Below are 20,994 nucleotides of genomic sequence, written 5' to 3' on the forward strand. Positions count from 1 at the left end.
AGGTATTGAGTAGAGTTCCCTGTGCTATACAGTAGGACTTTGGTGTTTATCTATTTCACATATAGTAGTTTGAATCTACTAATTCCAAATTCTTATTTATCCCTCCCTCATCCCCTTTCTGGAGAAGGCAATGGCACCCCACTCCAGTACTCTTGCCTGGAAAATCCCATGCACGGAAGAGCTTGGAAGGCCACAGTCCATGGGGTCGCTGAGGGTTGGACACGACTGAGCGACTTCACTTTCATTTTTCACTTTCATGCATTGGAGAAGGAAATGGCAACCCACTCCAGTGTTCTTGCCTGGAGAATCCCAGGGACGGGGGAGCCTGGTGGGCTGCCATCTGTGGGGTGGCACAGAGTCAGACACGACTGAAATGACTTAGCAGCTTAGCACCCCCTTTCATTGAGTTAGACAAGGCTGTGGTCTGTGGGATCAGATTGGCCTGTCATCTGCGATTGTGGTTTCTGTCTGTCTGCCCTCTGATGCCCTCTCTCAGTGCCTACTGTCTTACTTGGGCTTCTCTTACCCGGGACGTGGGGTATCTCTTCACGGCTGCTCCAGCAAAGCGCAGCTGCCACTCCTTACCTTGGACGTGGGGTAGCTCCTCTCAGCGCTTACTCCTTGGAAGGAAAGTTATGACCAACCTAGACAGCATATTAAAAGGCAGAGACATTACTTTGTCAACAAAGGTCCGTCTAGTCAAGGCTCTGGTTTTTTCCAGTAGTCATGTATGGATGTGAGAGTTGGACTATAAAGAAAGCTGAGTGCTGAAGAATTGATGCCTTTGAACTGTGGTGTTGGAGAAGACTCTTGAGAGTCCCTTGGACTGCAAGGAGATCCAACCAGTCCATCCTAAAGGAGATCAGTCCTGGGTGTTCATTGGTAGGACTGATGTTGAAGCTGAAAGAAACTCCAATACTTTGGCCACCTGATGTGAAGAGCTGACTCATTTGAAAAGACCCTGATGTTGGGAAAGATTGAGGGCAGGAGGAGAAGGGGATGACAGAGGATGAGATGGTTGGATGGCATCACCGAATCAATGGACATGGGTTTGGGTGGACTCCGGGAGTTGGTGATGGACAGGGAGGCCTGGCGTGCTGGAGTCCATGGGGTTGCAAAGAGTCGGACACAACTGAGCGACTGAACTGAACACCCCCTTTCCCCTTTGGTAATCATGTTTGTTCTCTATGTATATGAGTGTATTTCTCTTTTGTAAATAAGTTCGTTTGTATCATATTTTATATTCCACATATAAGTGATATCATAGGTATTTGTCTTTCTCTGTCTGACTTATCTTTACTATGATAATCTCTAGGTTCATCCACGTCACTGCACATGGCGTTATTTCATTTTTCTTATGGCTGAGTAGTATTCCATTGTATATATGTACCACATCTTTATCCATTCGTCTCTTGATGGACATTTAGGTTGTTTCCATTTCTTGACTATTGTGAACAGTGCTGCTATGAACACAAGGGTGCATATATATTTTCAAATTATCATTTTCTCCAGATGGATGCCCTGGAGTAGGATGCTACTTCATATGACAACTCTATTTTTAGCTTTCTAAGGAAACTCCATACTGTTTTCTATAGTGGCTGTACCAATTTACATTCCCACCAATAGCCTAGGAGGGTTCCTAAAGGGTATTCTTAAGAGAATTGATGCTTTCGAACTGTGGTGCTGGAGAAGACTCTTGAGAGTCCCTTGGACTGCAGGGGGAGATGAGATGATTAATGGCATCACCCACTCAATGGACATGAGTTTGAACAAACTCCGGGGGATAGTGAAGGACAGGGAAGACTGGAGTGCTGCACTTCATGGGGTTGCAAAGAGTCAGACATGACTTAGCAACTGAACAACAAAGTATTAATTCATGCATGTGAGTTAGCCATTAGAGAGGCATGAAGGCAAAAGGAAAACCTGTCCAAATTTCCATTTTTCTAGAGATCAGAGTTCATAGGGTGAGAGAAATCATGCAGGGAAATGTTAGAATTTACTACTCTTTTGAAATATTGTTTATGCCTCTTTTTAGTCTGATGAGAAATTGTCTCTTTCTCACTAAATAGTGTGATAAAGTGCTAGAAACATCTGCATATATCAGTCACAGTATTTTGAATGGAAAATCAGGAAAGGGAGGGCTTAGGACTTTGCAGCCTGAGTTTCCAGGAAAGAGGAGCTGGTGACCCTCCTGGCCCAAACCTTGCTGGCATTTGATTGTCTGAGAGCCAGAAAATGGGAAGCAGCTGATGTGTCCAAGCTTTTGTCTTGTTGGCACTGGTGTCTGACACCAAACTGGTAAAAATGAGAGTAGAACCTTTTCCTTGGAGGTGTAAGAATAGTTATCTGTGAAATGCTGTGTGGTTATATTTTCTTTGTTTTGCTTTGTGGGTTATAATTTTCCCTCTTCTCCCCACTACTACCCACAAAAAAAAAAAAAAAAAAGAGGAAAGAATTCCATCCTTGAAAGTCTCAGTGCAAAAGTAAAAATTAAAAATGGCCAAAAGTATTCATCAAAAGCATGTATAACCATGACCGACATGATTTTCAAAGTAGAAATAGGTTCTATGTGGTGGGGGTTAGAGCTGTGGGAGAATCCCTTTCTTTTTTAGCTAAAAGCCAGTTGTAGCTCCCCCACCCTGAGGCCTCCCACCCCCACCAGCGACTCTGCTGCAGTCACTGGTGAGCCATCCATCACTGCAGGCAGATGGGGGTGCGGACGCTGCGGGCCCAGCTTCATCCTGACTGCTGGGGTGGGTGATGGATGGGTGAGCATTATGGCAGGTGGGTGAGTGTTCTGTCACGGTGGCAGAACAAATATTCTTCTCATCATCACCGAGGCTCATGATCAGCACAAGAAAAATTTATGAGGATTTAAAAAAATTCTGTCTCTCAAACTGCTGTGTTGTTTTCTTGTCAGCAGTTCCCGTGGTGTACAGATCTTGGCAAGCAGGCAGACCGGGTGGGTGTGAAGGCTTATGCCTCCAGGACACTGACAGGGGTTACCTGCAGGGGAGCGTGAAAGTGCAGGGCTGGCCCCTCCCTGCATTCAACGTTTAGAAAGCTTTCACTTGGCCTTGGATTGGGTAACTCAGAGATTTACAATGATCTCCATCTTCCAAAATAAAGACTTGGGTCTGAGTTATTAACTCCAAGTAAAAAACTGCCTTGGGGATCCATCGCAGAGTCACACTTAAGGAAGAAAGCCAGCTTTCAGTGCCGCTTGCAGACAACAGGGTGGGTGTAGGCAGAACTGCTCCTTGGAGGAGATCCATGGACTTGAGCAAGTGTACAGAACCCATCTTCTTGATGTGTTTTCCAGGGCTATATTGGAAAGCAAATATAGATATAAAAAGACTAGGTAGGTTGATTTTTAAATTTACTAATGGGGACATTAATACAGAGAAGCTGAATCATCTTCACATTACTTACAAAAGAACAATAATAAATCTCAGCACCGTGGGTTTGCCTCTCACAATGATGGCCTTCTGTTGGGGAAGCATTCTCTCCATCACTGGAAGTTTGCCTGTGGATCCTGAAGAGCAGTGGAGAAGGCTATAGACTGAATGTGTGTCCCGCCGCCACACACACACACCCAAATTCATTCGTTGATACTCTGATCCCCAATGTGAAGATATTTGAAGATGATGTCTTGGGGAGGTGATTAGGTCATGGGGCTTCATAAGGGAATTAGTAACCTTACAAGAAACTACACAGAGATCTTTCTTCCTCTCTGCTTGCTGTCATTTGAGGACGTGAGAAGACAATCTGTAATCCAGGAAAAGGGCCCCCACCAGACACAAGATCTGTCAGAGCTTTGATCTTGAACTTCTGAGCTTCTACAACTGTGAAAAGGAAGTTTGTTGTTGAAGCCTCCTTGTTGTTCAGTTGGTAAGTCATGTCTGACTCTGTGACCCCATGGACTGCAGTATGCCCAGCTCCTCTGTCCTCATCTCTGTCCCAGAGTTTGCTAAATCCATGTCCATTGAGTTGGTGATGCCATCCAACCATCTCATCCTCTGCTGCCCCCTTGTCCTTTTGCCTTCCATCTTTCCCAGCATCAGGGTCTTTTCCAATAAATTGACCCTTCCCATCAGGTGGCCAAAGTATTGGAGCTTTAGCATCAGTCTTTCCAATGAATATTCAGGGTTGATTTCCTGTAGGATTGACTGGTCTGATCCCCTTGAAGTTCAAGAGACTCTCAAGAGTCTTCTGTAACACCACAATTCAAAAGCATCAATTCTTCGGTGTTCAGCCTTCATTATGGTCCAACTCTCACAACCATACATGACTAATAGAAAAACTATAGGCTTGACTCTGTGGACCTTTGTCGTCAAAGTGATGTCTCTGCTTTTTAATACACTGTCTAGGTTTGTCATTGCTTTCCTTCCAAGGAGCAAGCATCTTTTAATTTCATGGCTGCAGTCATTGCCTGTGGTGATTTTGGAGCCCAAGAAAATAAGATCTGTCCCTGTTTCCACTTTTTCCCCTCCTATTTGCCATGAAGTGATGGGAGCAGATGCCATGATCTTAGTTTTTTTAATGTTGCATTTCAAACCAGCTTTTTCACTGTCCTGTTTCACTCTAAAGAGGCTGTTTAGTTCCTCTTCACTTTCTGCCTTTAGAATGGTATCATCTGCATATCTGAGGTTATTGATATTTCTCCCAGCAATCTTGATTCCAGCTTGTGCTTCATCCAGCTCAGCATTTCTCATGATATACTCTGCATATAAGTGAAATACGTAGGCTGACAGTATACAGCCTTGATGTACTCCTTTCCCAATTTGGAACCAGTCCATTGTTTCATGCCTGGTTCTAACTGTTGCTTCTTGAACTCAATACAGTTTTCTCAGGAGATAGGAAAGGTGGTCTGGTATTCCCATCTCTTCATCTCTTTAAGAATTTTCCAGTTTGTTATGATTCACACAGTCAAAGGCCTTTAGTGTAGTTGGTGAAGCAGAAGTAGATGTTTTTCCTGTAACTCCTTTGCTTTCTGCATGATCCAACGAATGTTGACAATTGGATCTCTGGTTCCTCTGCCTCTTCGAAACCTGGGTTGTACAATCCGGAACTTCTTGGTTCACATACTGCTGAAGCCAGCTTGAAGGAATTTGAGTATAACCTTGATAGCATGTGAAATGAGTGCAATTATACAGTAGTTTGAACATTCTTTGGCATTACCCTTCTTTGGGATTGAAATGAAAACCGACCTTTTCTAGTCCTGTGGCCACTGCTAAGTTTTCCAAATTTGCTGGCATATTGAGTGCAGCACTTTAATAGCATCATTTTTTAGGATTTGAAGTAGCTCAACTGGAATTCCATCACCTTCACTAGCTTTAATTGTAATAATGCTTGCTAAGGCCCACTTGACTTCACACTCCAGATTGTGTGACTCTAGGTGAGTGACCACACGATCATGGTAAGACCTTTTTTGTATAGTACTTCTGTGTATTCTTACTACCTTAATCTCTTCTGTTTCTGTTAGGTCCTTACTATTTCTGTCCTTTATCATGCCCATCCGTGATTGAAATGTTCCCTTGATAGCTCCAGTTTTCTTAAAGAGATCTCTAGTCTTTCCATTCTGTTGTTTTTCTTTGCCTTGTTCTTTTAAGAAGGCTTTGTTATCTGTCCTTGCTATTCTCTGGAGCTCTGCATTCAGTTTGGTGTATCTTTCCTTCCTTCCTTTTCTTTCACTTCTCTTCTTTCCTCAGCTATTTGTAAAGCCTCCTCAGACAACCCCTTTGCCTTCTTGCATTTCTTTTTCTCTGGAATGGTTTTGGTCACTGCCTCCTGTACAATGTTATGAACCTCCATCCATAGTTCTTCAGGCACTCTGTCTACAGATCTAATCATTTGAGTCTATTTGTCACCTCCACTGTATAACCATAAGAGATTTGATTTAGGTCATACCTGAATGACCTAGATGACCTAGTGGGTTTTTTTCTTTCTTCAATTTGAGCCTGTTTTGCAATAAGGAGCTCATGATCTGAGCCCCAGTCAGCTCCAGGTCTTATTTTTGCTGACTATTTAGAGCTTCTCCATCTTTGACTGCAAAGAACATAATCAATCTGATTTCACTATTGACCATCTGGTGATGTCCATGTGTAGTGTTGTCTGTTCTGTTGTTGGAAAAGGGTGTTTGCTATGACCAGCATGTTCTCTTGACAAAACTATGGTATTCTGCTATTATAGCCCCAAGTAAGGGAGGGCTGAAGAAAGGTCTTGATTATGGAGTTGGCCTCCAGAATTTTTAGTTCCCTTTCACCCTGGATTTGTGTGTGCTTTTAATTGACTCTTATATAGACTTTTTTTTGTTGGATGTTGAACTACATCAAGGAGACAGTAAAAGATTTATCAGTGCTTCTGTGACTTTCAGCTACTTTCAAGGTTACCAGTTGTCCTTCATAAAAATACTCAGCTGTGAAAATGGTGGAGACAGTGATTAAAAACATGTCAGTAGGACATAATAAAGACCATATGTGACAAGCCCACAGCTAATATTATACTCAACAGTGGAAGCTGAAATATTTTCTTCTAAGATCAGAGAAAAGTATGCCCATTCTCACCACCTCTAACTAACATTACATTGGAAATCATAGTCATGGCAGTTAAGTAGAAAAAAGAAAAGGTATCCAAATAGAAAAAGATGAAGTAAAATTATCTGTTTCCAGATGACTTGATCTTAAATATAGAAAACACAAAGGCTTCACTAAAAACCTGTTAGAACTAATAAATGAATTCAGTAAAGTTGCAGGATATAAATCAACACATGAAATCCAGTTGTATTTCCATATACTAACAACAAATTATCCAAAAAAGAAACAAAAAACTAGCACTTTACAATAGCATCAAGTACAACAGACTTCTTAGGAATATATTTAACCGAGGAGGTGAAAGATTAGTACAATGAGACATTGATGAAAAAATTAAATAAGGCCCAAATAAATGGAAAGATACCCCATGTGTATGGGTTGGAAGAATTAATATTGTTAATATGTCCATACTATCCAAAGCCACATATAGGTTCAATGCAGTTCCTATTAAATTCCAATGGTACTTTCATAAAAATTTTAAAAAATCCTAAAGCTTGTTAAGGAACCACAAAAGTCCCCATGTAGCCAACGCAATCTTGAGCAAGCCAAACAAAGCCGGAGGCATCACTCTGGCTGATCCGCAGCTCCTGGTCTTTATGTCCTGTGCGTTGCTCTCCCTTTGGTTGTGTGCAGGGCCTGTGACTTCTCAGCAGTGAAATATTGTAAAGGGATAGGATTGCACTTTCTTGATTAGGTTAGATAAGACTAGCTTACATCTTACTTGGGGGCTTCCTCTATTGCCCTCTTGGCTTATATGCTTTGATGAAGTAAACAGCTAGAGCAGGCCACTTGGTACAGAACGAGGGCAGTCAACAGCCAGCCAGGAACTAAGGGCCTCAGTTCATCAGCCTGCAAGAGACTGATCTTACCGTACCCACATGAGCTTGGAAATAAGGTCAAGCCTTCAGATAAGACCCCGGCCCTGGCCAGTTCCTCAATTGCAGCCTCTTGACAGTCCCTGAAGCAGAGAAGCCAGCTAAGCCATGCTCAGACTCCTGTCCCATGGAAACTGCAAGACAATAAACATGTCTTACTTTGAGGCAATAAAACAATGCACACGTATTAGCTCATAGTTTACTAAGTCATTAGTAACTACACAATTATTACTAGGTATGTGGTACTTTGTTATCCAGCAGTAGGCAGCTGACATATCAGTCTAAACTATTAATATTTGTATTTGGATTAATTTACCGATATGCAGAGGTGCTCCAAGTACCTCAATATCTTCTTACCCAGGGGGCTCCCTAAGATAGTTACTCCTAGAGTTTAGTCGCTAAGTTGTACCTGACTCTTTTGTGACCCATGGGCTGTAACCTGCCAGGCTCCACTGTCCATGGGATTTCTCAGGCAAGAATTCTGGAGTGGGTTATTATTTCCTTTTCCAGGGGACCTTCATGACCCAAGGATTGAACCCATGTCTTCTGCACTGGTGGGCGAATTCCTTCCCACTGAGCCACCAGGGAAGCCCAATTACTCTTAAAGTACTTACTCTGAAGGCTAATAACTTATTTTACCCTCAGAGCAGGCAGTGAACTTCTCGATTCTTGATGCATATTATCATATGGAAGGTGTTTTGTTTTGCTTGGCTTGATTTGATTTGTTTTGTTTTTAAAGCCGATGTTGCTGCCCCATTCAGGTAAGAAGGGGGCAGATTGGCAGGTATCTTTTTATTTACAGCTCTCCAGTTGTTCCTAATGGGCTGCCAGGGTTGAGAACCATAGATCAGAGACAGATTATGTAATTGTCTGGCACTTCTTTGAATGGTAGTTTTTTCCCTGTTTCCAACATTCAGAGGTTCAGAAATATTGAAGTTCACTCTCAGAGTACCCAGCTACACAATTGAGAAATGTTTTTAATAAAAGAAAAAGACATTTCAGTGTCTGGTTTGAGTTTTCTCATTTTACTGGATAGGAAGAAATGAAATGCCAGGCCATCCGGTTCATGCATGGCCAGCTGGCAAATGGGGATTCATCACTTAGGGACACAGTGATGCAGCCAACTCATGATCCCTTAGTGGGGAGCAGGATTAATTGGAAAAACACAGATAATCAAAAAGTTTCATTTCAGTTTCTTGGTTCAGCCTCGTCTCTGAGCCTTTAGCAAAAGCTGAAGAAAGCAGACAAACTCATGGGGCTTTACTCCTTCACTGTACTCAGTCTCCACTGCCAAAGACAGCAAGTTCTATAGACATCAAGGGGATGGAAGCAGCACTAAAGAGGCAGGAGAGGAGCCAGAGGGTTTTTAATCCCCTCCCTGGAGGAATGGTATCTGGATAACCCAGAAATGATTTGCCAAGTAGTTATTTTCTTGCATGTTGGTTGTATAAGATTGGTGAGCAGATATAAGGTGGAAAGCAACATACGCAAGGATGTTTCCTAGAGTCCAGGAGAGTTGAAAGCTTGGAGGAGACTGGATTTTCATACACAGAGCAGATAGCTTTGGACAATGGCAGTTCAGCTACTGTAGGGTGTTAGCCATGGAAGAAACTGTCCTGGAGGTAAGAGTTTCCATGAGGCCAGCAGCTGACAGGTCCTGGAACCCATGGAGTTGATCCCCTTGGTCCCTGTGGTTGGCCAAGGCTGGAGTGAGAAGTTAGACCAGGATGTAGAGGAAGAGGAGGACGCCGGGGTGATGAAGGCAGTCATCCTTTGCTTCTTTCTCTTCACGTCTCCAGTACTCACCATTCTGGGTACATGATTCTGTCTTCATCTCTTCATTTTTCCTTCAGCATGCATTCAGTTAGTTTCACTTAGAAATCAGAGACGGAAGCCTAGATGTTCAGTAACAGATGAACGGCTAAAGAAGGTGTGGTACATATGTACAGTGGAGCACATGACTCAGCCATAAAAAGGAGTGAATTTGAGTTCATTGAAATGAGGTGGATGAACCTAGAACCTGTTATAGAGGGAAGTAAGTCAGAAAGTGGAGAAGGCAATGGCACCCCACTCCAGTCCTCTTGCCTAGAAAATCCCATGGACTGAGGAGCCTGGTAGGCTGCAGTCCATGGGGTCGCTAAGAGTCAGACATGACTGAGCGACTTCCCTTTCACTTTTCACTCTCGTGCACTGGAGAAGGAAATGGCAACCCACTCCAGTGTTCTTGCCTGGAGAATCCCAGGGACGGGGGAGCCTGGTGGGCTGCTGTCTATGGGGTCACACAGAGTCGGACACGACTGAAGCGACTTAGTAGTAGCAAGTCAGAAAGAGAAAAACAAATATTGTATATTAATGCATATATATGGAATACAGAAGGATGGTACTGATGAACCCATCTGCAGGGCAGGAATCGAGACACAGACGTAGAGGATGGACTTGCGGCCCAGCAGGGGAAGGAGGGGGTGAGATGAATGAGGAGAGGAGAACTGACGTACATACACCTCCACGTGTAAAATAGCTGGCTAGTGGGAGCCTGCTGTATAGCACAGGGCGCTCAGCCTGGGGTCTGTGATGACCTAGAGGGGTGGGAGGAAGGCTCAAGAGGGAGGGGATATATGTATACTTACGGCTGATTCGTGTTGTTATACACCAGAAACCAACACAACATTGTAAAGCGATTATCCTCCAATTAAAAATATATTTTAAAAAACAGATGTTGAACTGAGGGAAAAAAAATTCGGAGATGAAATCACAATAAGCCCTGCCCTCAGGGATCTCACAAATTAGGGAAGGGAACAGAAACAAGAGCTAAACAGAAAGAAAAGTAGTCAAACCCTAGAATGGGAGTGTGCCCCAAATGCTGTGGGGTCACAGGAGGAGGGGTGATTGACTGCAGTTAGGGGGTTCAGGAAGGCTTCGAAAACCAGGGTCTAGTGAAGCTTAGCTGTCTTGCAGTGTCCTTATAACACTACTGCAATATACTCTTAAACATGGCAAAGGTGGTAAACGTTACGGGTTTCTTTTTTTAACCAAAGTTTTTAAAATGATGCTTCACAAGACTTTCCAGTTGAGGTTAGACTGGATAACCTAAGGCTTCCCAATAGCTACCCACTTCCACACTATAAAATTTTGAAGAATTATGACAATTTTTATGGGAAATGAGAATCATGACAAACTTTGAGCAGATTCTGAGACTTGGATAAGATTTTTTTTGAGACAGAGGGGACAGAGAGAGACCAAGGTAAAAAGCATGGGAGTAGTGTATAGCAGAGACACTGGGTGCTGAGTGAACTGGATCCAGTGTGGCTTAGAATGAGGGGGTGTAAAGCAGGAGGAACCGATATAGGTGATTTCTTTTATTGAAGTAAAGTTTATATAACAAAAAATTCACTATTTTAGCCATTGTAAGGTGTAATTTTTTTCTTTAGTATATTCATAATGTTGTCAAACAACACCATGATCTAATTCCAAAACAGTTTAACCACCCCAAAAGAAACCCATTTCCTATTCACCCCAGCCTCTGGCAACCATTAATTTAATTTCTGCCCTTTTCTTTTCATCCTCCTCTCCTGGGATTCTCACTGTGTGTATGTTGGTAAGCTCAGTGGTGTCCTGCGGGCCTCTTAGGCTCTGTTCATTTTTCTTCATTCCTTTTTATTTCTGTTTCTCAGGCTGGATAATCTCACTTGACCCATTTGAAGTCCACTTATTATTTATTCTGTCTGTTGAAATCTCCTGTCGAACCCCTGTCATGAATTTTTCATTTCAGTTATTGTGTTTGTCCCTTCCAGCATTTTCCTTCGGTTCCTTTTTATAATTTCTCTTATTGATATTCCCTATTTGGTAAAATACTGTTCTTATGGATTATGGTTTATTTACTGTTTATATACTTCTGCATTGCTTAAAAGGAGAAGCTTCAGGGTTTCCTCTTGACCTTCTCCACCATAACAGTCTCAACTGTGAGGTTCAGGGGCCCAGTGTCAGGCCCCAAGAATGTCTGTTCCAACCACATCCTGGGGAGCTGGGGAAATAACTGCAGAATGGGTTCACAGACCCGTGCCATTTACTGTGACATGGACTTGGGCCAGAACACCATTTGCAGTGGGACCCCAGCCCCCAGCCCCTACAAGCATCCCCTCTGACTGATACTCAGCGCTGTTATCCAGTCCTATAAAGGCTTTAGGATTTCCCCTTCTCTGGGGCACATTTACACTAGTGAGCACCTGTAGATAACTAGGAAGATTCATAGCATCCTGTAATGTTACCACAAGATTTTCTTCAGAATTCTGACCCCCTCTTTAGTCAAGGGACTTTATGAACTGTCTCAGGTCTTATAATCAGTTGAGGGACGGTTACTAACTCCTAAGGCAGAGACTCAAGGCAGGCCTCTGTTTGAGAAAGATATATATATACATACACACACATATCTAATATGTATATTTACCTGCACATGGTGGATCACAATAAACTGTGGGAAATTCTGAAAGAGGTGGGAAATTCTGAAAGAGATGGGAATACCAGACCACCTGACCTGCCTCTTGAGAAATTTGTATGCAGGTCAGGAAGCAACAGTTAGAACCAGACATGGAACAACAGACTGGTTCCAAATAGGAAAAGGAGTACGTCAAGACTGTATATTGTCACCCTGTTTATTTAACTTCTATGCAGAGTACATCATGAGAAACGCTGGGCTGGAAGAAACACAAGCTGGAATCAAGATTGCTGGGAGAAATATCAATAACCTCAGATATGCAGATGACACCACCCTTATGGCAGATAGTGAAGAGGAACTAAAAAGCCTCTTGATGAAAGTGAAAGTGGAGAGTGAAAAAGTTGGCTTAAAGTTCAACATTCAGAAAAGGAAGATCATAGCATTCGGTCCCATCACTTCATGGGAAATAGATAGGGAAACAGTGGAAACAGTGTCAGACTTTATTTTGGGGGGCTCCAAAATCACTGCAGATGGTGACTACAGCCATGAAATTAAAAGACACTTACTCCTTGGAAGGAAAGTTATGACCAACCTAGATAGCATATTCAAAAGCAGAGACATTACTTTGCCAACAAAGGTCCGTCTAGTGAAGGCTATGGTTTTTCCTGTGGTCATGTATGGATGGAGAATTGAATGTGAAGAAGGCTGAGCGCCCAAGAATTGATGCTTTTGAACTGTGGTGTTGGAGAAGACTCTTGAGAGTCCCTTGGACTGCAAGGAGATCCAACCAGTCCAATCTGAAGGAGATCAGCCCTGGGATTTCTTTGGAAGGAATGATGCTGAAGCTGAAACTCCAGTACTTTGGCCACCTCATGCGAAGAGTTGACTCATTGGAAAAGACTCCGATGTTGGGAGGGATTGGGGGCAGGAGGAGAAGGGGACGACAGAGGATGAGATGGCTGGATGGCATCACTGACTCAATGGATGTGAGTCTGAGTGAACTCCGGGAGTTGGTGTTGGACAGGGAGGCCTGGCCTGCTGTGATTTATGGGGTCGCAAAGAGTCGGACATAACTGAGTGACTGATCTGATCTGATATATATATATATGTAGTAGGATGATGAGAATAAAGGTTGTAATAGTGGGCATTTTATTTCATGGATGTGATGGTGATAGTGTGGTGACTGAGCTACAAATGAATAATATAAATATGGTAAGTGTTATTACAATATAAATTAGTAGGATTGTTATAGTTGGATTATACAATATAATGGCTATAATACATGCTATATGGGCAATTGATGAGTAAGCTATGATTTTTCATAGTTTGGTTTGCTTTAGACTGCCTCAGTTCAGTTCAGTTCAGTTGCTCAGTCGTGTCCGACTCTTTGTGACCCCATGAATTGCAGCATGCCAGGCCTCCCTGTCCATCACCAACTCCCAGAGTTTACCCAAACTCATGTCCATTGAGTCGGTGACGCCATCCAGCCATCTCATCCTCTGTCGTCCCCTTTTCCTCCCGCCCCCAATCCCTCCCAGCATCCGGGTCTTTTCCAATGAGTCAACTCTTCTCATGAGGTAGCCAAAGTGTTGGAGTTTCAGCTTCAGCATCATTCCTTCCAATGAACACCCAGGACTGATCTCCTTTAGGATGGACTGGTTGGAACTCCTTGCAGTCCAAGGGACTCTCAAGAGTCTTCTCCAACACCACAGTTCAAAAGCATCAATTCTTCGGCGCTCAGCCTTCTTCATAGTCCAACTCTCACATCCATACATAACCGCTGGAAAAACCGTAGCCTTGACTAGACGGACCTCTGTTGGCAAAGTAATGTCTCTGCTTTTGAATATGCTTTCTAGGTTGGTCATAACTTTCCTTCCAAGGAGTAAGTGTCTTTTAATTTCATGGCTGCAGTCACCATCTGCAGTGATTTTGGAGCCCCCAAAAATAAAGTCTGACACAGTTTCCACATCTATTTTCCATGAAGTGATGGGACCAGATGTCATGATCTTAATTTTTTGAATGTTGAGCTTTAAGGCAACTTTTTCACTCTCCAGTTTCACTTTCATCAAGAGGCTTTTTAGTTCCTCTTCACTTTCTGCCATAAGGGTGGTGTCATCTGCATATCTGAGGTTATTGATATTTCTCCTGGCAATCTTGATTCCAGCTTGTGCTTCATCCAGCACAGCATTTCTCATGACGTACTCTGCATATAAGGTAAATAAGCAGGGTGACAATATACAGCCTCAACGTACTCCTTTTCCTATTTGGAACCAATCTCTTTTTCCATCTGCAGTTCTAACTGTTGCTTCCTGACCTGCATATAGGTTTCTCAAGAGACAGGTCAGGTGGCCTGGTATTCTCATCTCTTTCAGAATTTTCCACAGTTGATTGTGATCCACACAGTCAAAGGCTTTGGCATAGTCAATAAAGCAGAAATAGATGTTTTTCTGGAGCTCTCTTGCTTTTTCCATGATCCAGCGGATGTTGGCAATTTGATCTCTGGTTCCTCTGCCTTTTTTAAAATCAGCTTGAACATCTGGAATTTCACGGTTCACGTATTGCTGAAGCCTGGCTTGGAGAATTTTGAGCATTACTTTACTAGCGTGTGAGATGAGTGCAATTGTGCAGTAGTTTGAGCATTCTTTGGCATTGCCTTTCTTTGGGATTGGAATGAAAATGGACCTTTTCCAGTCCTGTGGCCACTGCTGAGTTTTCCAAATTTGCTGGCCTACTGGGTGCAGCACTTTCACATCATCATCTTCAGGATTTGAAATAGCTCAACTGGAATTCCATCACCTCCACTAGCTTTGTTTGTAGTGATGCTTTCTAAGGCCTACTTGACTTCACATTCCAGGATGTCTGGCTCTAAGTGAGTGATCAAGCCATCGTGATTATCTGGGTCATGAAGATCTCTTTTGTACAGTTCTTCTGTGTATTCTTGCCACCTCTTGTTAATATCTTCTGTTTCTGTTAGGTCCATACCATTTCTGTCCTTTATCGAGTCCATCTTTGCATGAAATGTTCCCTTCGTATCTCTAATTTTCTTGAAGAGATCTCTAGTCTTTCCCATTCTGTTGTTTGCCTCTATTTCTTTGCATTAATCACTGAGGAAGTCTTTCTTATCTCTCCTTGCTATTCTTTGGAACTCTGCATTCAGATGCTTATATCTTTCCTTTTCTCCTTTGCTTTTTGCTTCTCTTCTTTTCACAGCTATCCCCCAGGTAATAGTATGGATGTAAATATTAATAATATTAAGTTTAATGGATGGTAAAATTTGGTGCAATACTGGCATGAGTTTGTGTCCTGTTAATAAAATTGTCTGCTATTAATGAGAATTCAGATATAGAATGGAGAGAGTCCTAGTTTTGTGATTAGAGCTATTGCCATGACGATTAATGCTATTGGGTTAAAGATTTTTTATAGTTCACTGGCCAGAATATAATGGATTATCAAGAGCAGCTATTACAAATAATATTGATGTAGTGGCTTGTGTCAGAAAGTATTTAGTGGATGCTTCTATGGCTCATGGATTAAACTTTTTTATTATGATGGGAATAATGGCAACTGTATTTATGTCAAATCCAATTCAGATAAGCAATCAGTGTGAATTAGTTATTACAATTACGGTTCCTGATATAATGGTTACAATAATGATAAAGATGATAGGATTTATTAGAATGGGAAGGATATAAAACAACATTTTTGGGGTATGGGCCGACTAGCTTATTCAGCTGACCTTAGTACAGAATGTAGTATTATGCAGTAGCAGGAAGAATTTTGAATTCTTAAGGGTAGGTTCAATTCCTGTGATTCTAGAAAGATAGTTTAAACCTCTGTTATTTACTCTATCAAAGTAACTTGTGTCAGAGATATTTCTTACATTGTGGGGGGATGCTTGATGTTATGATAGGTAGTGAGATGTGTCGTATGCACAGGGCTAGTGTTCCTGGTAGGAAATTTTTTCAATTTGTTGAAAAGTTGATCATACCAGAATCAAGGATTGTTGTTGTTCATCTGGTCAGTCATGTCCGACTCTTTGCAGCCCCATGGACTGCAGCATGCCAGGCTTCCCTTTCCTTCACCATCTCCCCGAGCGTGCTCAAACTCATGTCCACTGAGTTGGTATTGCCATCCAACCAGCTCATCCTCTGTCATCCACTTCTCTTCTTTAGTTTTTCCCAGCATCAGGGTCTTTTCAAATGAGTCAGTTCTTTGCGTCAGGTGGCCAAAGTATTGGAACTTCGGCTTCAGCATCAGTCCTTCCAGTGAATATTCAGTGTTGATTTCTTTTAGGATTGACTGGTTTAATCTCCTTGCAGTCCAAGGGATTCTTAAGAGTCTTTTCCAACCTCACAGTTCAAAGGCATCAATTCTTTGGTGCTCAGCGTTCTTTATGGTCCAACTCTCACATCCATATATGACTACTGGAAAAACCTTAGCTTTGACTAGACAGACCTTTGTCAGCAAAGTAATGTCTCTGCTCTTTAATACACTGTCTAGGTTTGCCATAGCTTTTCTTCCAAGGAGCAAGCGTCTTTTAATTTCATGGCTGCAGTCACTGTCTTCAGTGGTTTTGAAGCCCAGTAAAATAAAATCTCTCACTGTTTCCATTGTTTCCCTATCTATTTGCCATGAAGAGATGGGATTGGATGCCATGATCTTAGTTTTATGAATGTTGTTTTATTCTTTTTGAAAATTTAGTTATTTATTTGGCTGTGCCAGGTCTCAGTTGTGGCATGTGGGATCTAAGTCCCCGTCCAGGGATCGAACCCAGGTCCCCTGCATTGGGAGCACAGAGTCTTAGCCACTGGACCACAAGGGAAGTCCTGAATGTTGAGTTTTAAGCCAGCTTTTTCACTCTTACCTTTCACCTTCATCAAGAGGTTCTTTAGTTCCTCGTCACTTTCTGCCATAAAGGTGGTGTTATCTGCATTATCTGAGGTTACTGATATTTCTCCTGGCAATCTTGATTCCAGCTTGTGCTTCATCCAGCCTGGCATTTTGCATGATGTACTCTGCATATAAGTTCAATAAGCAGAGTGATAATATACAGTCTTGACTCCTTTCCCAATTTGGAACCAGTCCATTGTTGCATGCCTGGTTCTAACTGTTGCTTCTTGACCTGAATACAGGTTTCTCAGGAGGCAGGTAAGGTGGTCTGGTATTCTCTTCTCTTGAAAATTTTCCACAGTTTGTTGTGATCCACATAGTCAAAGGCTTTAGTGTAGTCAGTGAAGCAGAAATAGATGTTTTTCTGGAATTCTTTTGCTTTTTCTATGATCCAGTGGATGTTGGTAATTTGATCTCTGGTTCCTCTGCTTTTTCTAAATCCATCTTGTATATCTGGATGTCCACTTCTTGGTTCACATACTGTTTAAGCCTAGCTTGGAGGATTTTGAGCATGATCTTGCGAGTATGTGAAATGAGTGCAGTTGTGTGGTAGTTTGAACATTCTTTGGCATTGCCCTTCTTTGGGACTGGAATGAAAACTGAACTTTTCCAGTCCTGTGGCCACTGCTGATTTTTCCAAATTTGCTGACATATTGACATATGATGCTTTAACAGCATCATCTTTAAGGATTTGAAATAGCTCTGGTGGAATTCCATCACCTCTACTAGCTTTGTTCGTAGTGATGCTTCCTAAGGCCCTCTTGACTTCACACTCCAGGATGTGTGGCTCTAGATGAGTGATCACACCATTGTGGTTATCTGGGTCATTGAGATCTTTTTTGTACAGTTCTTCTGTATATTCTTGTCACCTCTTCTTAATATCTTCTGCTTCTGTTAGGTCTGTAACGTTTCTCTCCTTTATTGTGCCCATCTTTGCATTAAATGTTCCCTTGGTATCTCTTAATTTTCTTAAAGAGATCTCTAGTCTTTCCCATTCTATTGCTTTCCTCTATTTCTTTGCATTGCTCACTTGAAGACTTTCTTATCTCTCCTTACTATTCTTTAGAACTCAAGGATAGGATGTTCGACTTCACTGTAAACAGTGTAAAACTGTTTTTACACTGAAAAAACTAGAACAATGGAAAAACTGTAAACAATAGTATTTTGATAATAAAGTTGGTTGTATATAGTTCTAGTGGGGGGTGCTGGGGAATTCTCCTAGAAAAATGATTATTTTGAAAATATTTTTTATGATGATGTTGGCATATTCTGTGAAGAAAAATATAGCGAATGGGCCTGCTGCATATTCTATGTTAGAGCCTGATACAGCTTCAGATTCTCCTTCTTTCAAGCTGAAGGGGGTTCAGTTAGTTTCTGCTAGAGTAGAGATAAGTCGTATTATGGCTAGGGGTCATGATGGGAAAATTATTCGTAAATGTCCTTGAGATGAGGGTTGAGAGAGTAAAGGATCCATTCATTTTATTTGGTTGTCTTTGGCTGTGCTGGGTTCATTGCTGCATGAGGGCTTTCTCTAGTTGCAGCGAGTGGGGGCTACGCTTCATTGTGGTGTGTGGGCTTCTCTTTACGGTGGCTTCTCTTGTTATGGAGCACAGCCCCTGGAGCACGCAGACTTCCGTAGTTGTGGTGCCCAGGCTTAGTTGCTCTGCAGTATGTGGATCCTCTGCGATGGCAGGCGGATTCTTAACCACTGAACGACCAGGAAAGTCCCAGGACACATTTATTAAAAGGACTGATAGAAGAAGAATCGCTAGCATTACTTCACGTGACATTATTGGTGCTGTTGCTCGTAGAGCTCCAATAAGTGCACATTTTGAATTGGAAGCTCATCTGGATCAATGTCTAGGCTCAAGCCTAGACAGTTAGGCTTGACATATCTGATATAAGTATCAGTAATACTCCTCTAAGTTTTTGTTAATGAGGGGTAAGGTACAGGCTGCCCACTCTGGTATTCTTGCCTAGAGAATTTCATGGACAGAGGAGCCTGGTGGGCTACAGTCATGGGGTCACAAAGAGTTGGACATGACTGAGCGACGGACACTACTTTCACGAGGTACAGGTCAGGGAATTCGTATGGTTAGAGCCAAGGTTAGGGCTAAAGTGGGTGTGATAAGTATGGAAATGGAAGATGTGCTGGTCATGGTGATCCTTTAATGAATAATTTGACTACATCAGCAATAGGTCATAATAGGCCATATGGTACAACATTATTTGGTCCATTTCAAAGTTGCATGTGGCCTAGAACTTTTCATTCAATTAATGTGAGAAATCCCATGGCTAGAAGAATAGGGATAACAAGTATTAAGTTTACTCATTATAAAGTAAACATTTATAAACTCATTATAAAAATTATGAACATTTTGTTAGGGAGAAGATTTGAACCTCTGGCTATAAAGGTTTAAACTTTGTGCAGTTACCCAGCTGTGCTGCTCTAACAAACTCTGTTCTTGGGTAAGGTTTTGTATATATTAATTAAATTAAGATTATATCATTAATTGGTTTTAAGACACTTTTTAAATGTAGACCTTATTTCTCATGTCCTTTCACACTGGGAAAAATATATAGTAGATAGAAACTGACCTGGATTATTCTGGTCTGAGCTCAGATCATGTAGGACTTTAATCATTTAGCAAAAGGATCTTTAATAGTGAGTATACTATTGGGATGTCCTGGTCCAGCATTGAGATGGTTAATCATTTATGACAAATACATTGTTGATATGAACTCTAGAATAGGATTGCACTGCTATCCCTAGGGTAACTTGTTCCATTGGTCAATTTTTGGATCAATGAATGATATCGGGAACCCAAGGGAGAAGAAGGGGATGAGGTCAACGAGCAACAGGATGGAGGAGGAGGAAGAAGAGGAGGCAGATCAACAAGATGGTCCCTGCTGCAGGAGCAGCCTCAGCAGCAGGTGGGAGGCTGGACGCAGTGCTGGTGGTGGTGGTGGTGGCCATGGCCCGGCGGCCTGGGGCAGAGTCAACGGTGGCTGCCGTGGCAGTGGCAGCAGCCATGGGGACTTGGAGCTGAGAGGAGCTGCTGCTCGAAACAGCATGTCTTTCCTAGGATCAGGGTCTTTTCCAGTGAGTCGGTTCTTCCCATCAGGCGACCAGAGTATTGGAGCTTCAGCTCCACCATCAGTCCTTCCAGTGAATATTCAGGATTGATTTCCTTTAGGATTGACTGGTTTGATCTCATTGCAGTCCAAGGGACTCTCGAGAGTCTTCTCCAGCACCATGATTTGAAGGCATCAGTTCTTAGGCACCCAAGCTTCTTTATGGTCCAACTGTACCATCTGTACATGACTACTGAAAAAACCATAGCTTTGACTGTATGGACCTTTGTCAGCAAAGTGGTGTCTCTGCTTTTTAATATGCTTTCTAGGTTTGTCATAGCTTTCCTTCCAAGAAGTGAATGTCTTTTAATTTCATGATTGCAGTCACCATGTGCAGTGATTTAGGAGCCCAAGAAAATAGTCTGTCAGTTTCCACTTTTCCCCCTTCTATTTGCCATGAAGTGATGGGACTGCATGTCATGATCTTAGTTTTTTTGAATGTTGAATTTGAAGCCAGCTTTTTTACCCTTTTCTATCACCCTCATCAAGAGGCTCTTTAGTTCCTCTTCACTTTCTGCCATTAGAGTGGTGGTATCTGCATATCTGAGGTTGTTGCTATTTCTCCCAGCAATCTTGAATCCGGCTCGTGATTCATCTAGCCCAGAATTATCACATTAGCTTGGGACAGTTTAATACAGAGATGCTTCTTTAGACTCTTTAGTGTATCATTGGGTGTCCCTAGTACTCTGAAGGTAAAGCATCCAACTGCAATGCAGGAAACTCTAGTTCAGCCGCAGGTCAGGAAGATCTCTTGGAGAAGGAAATGGCAACCCACTCCAGTATTCTTGTCTGGAGAATTCCATGGACAGAGGAGCCTGGCGGGCTACAGTCCATGGGGTCTCAGAGTTGGACACGATTGAGCAACTAACACACACACACAGTGTTTCATTAATTAATTACGTATTCTGCTGTTTAACCTATTGTTCTTGATGGTAGATTCATTTTGGAAAAATTCACTTATCTGTGTGATTTGGGAAATCATAGAACTATATACAGAGTATTTTAGAACATAGACTTTGGAGTCAGATGTATCTTGGTTCCCATCTTTTATCATATATGATTCTTCATC

The 20,994-nt window shown here is 42.2% G+C and overlaps 1 protein-coding gene and 1 long non-coding RNA gene across 5 annotated transcripts in view; one reads left to right on the forward strand and one right to left on the reverse strand.

The window, feature by feature from the left end:
* LOC147361213 (uncharacterized) overlaps positions 1-20,994 on the forward strand; it is a 93,421-nt gene that overhangs the window by 44,281 nt on the left and 28,146 nt on the right. The window contains exon 4 of one of the 4 annotated variants that reach the window (XR_015139923.1): positions 3,753-3,904. The exons of the other annotated variants lie outside the window; for them this stretch is intronic. This is a non-coding gene — a long non-coding RNA (uncharacterized LOC147361213). Of the gene's footprint in view, positions 1-3,752; positions 3,905-20,994 lie in introns of those variants that run through there. 4 annotated transcript variants of the gene reach the window in all.
* CCDC3 (coiled-coil domain containing 3) overlaps positions 6,849-20,994 on the reverse strand; it is a 136,424-nt gene continuing 122,278 nt past the window's right edge. The window contains exon 3 of the mRNA XM_086334951.1: positions 6,849-7,602. Within this exon, the coding sequence (XP_086191077.1) occupies positions 7,570-7,602 (33 nt within the window). The 3' untranslated portion in view covers positions 6,849-7,569. The remainder of the gene's footprint in view (positions 7,603-20,994) is intronic.

Source organism: Bos grunniens, chromosome 13, assembly GCF_055505025.1.
Source record: "Bos grunniens cultivar Pamir isolate PY7600 chromosome 13, Bosgru_T2T1.0, whole genome shotgun sequence".
Taxonomy (NCBI): domain Eukaryota; kingdom Metazoa; phylum Chordata; class Mammalia; order Artiodactyla; family Bovidae; genus Bos; species Bos grunniens.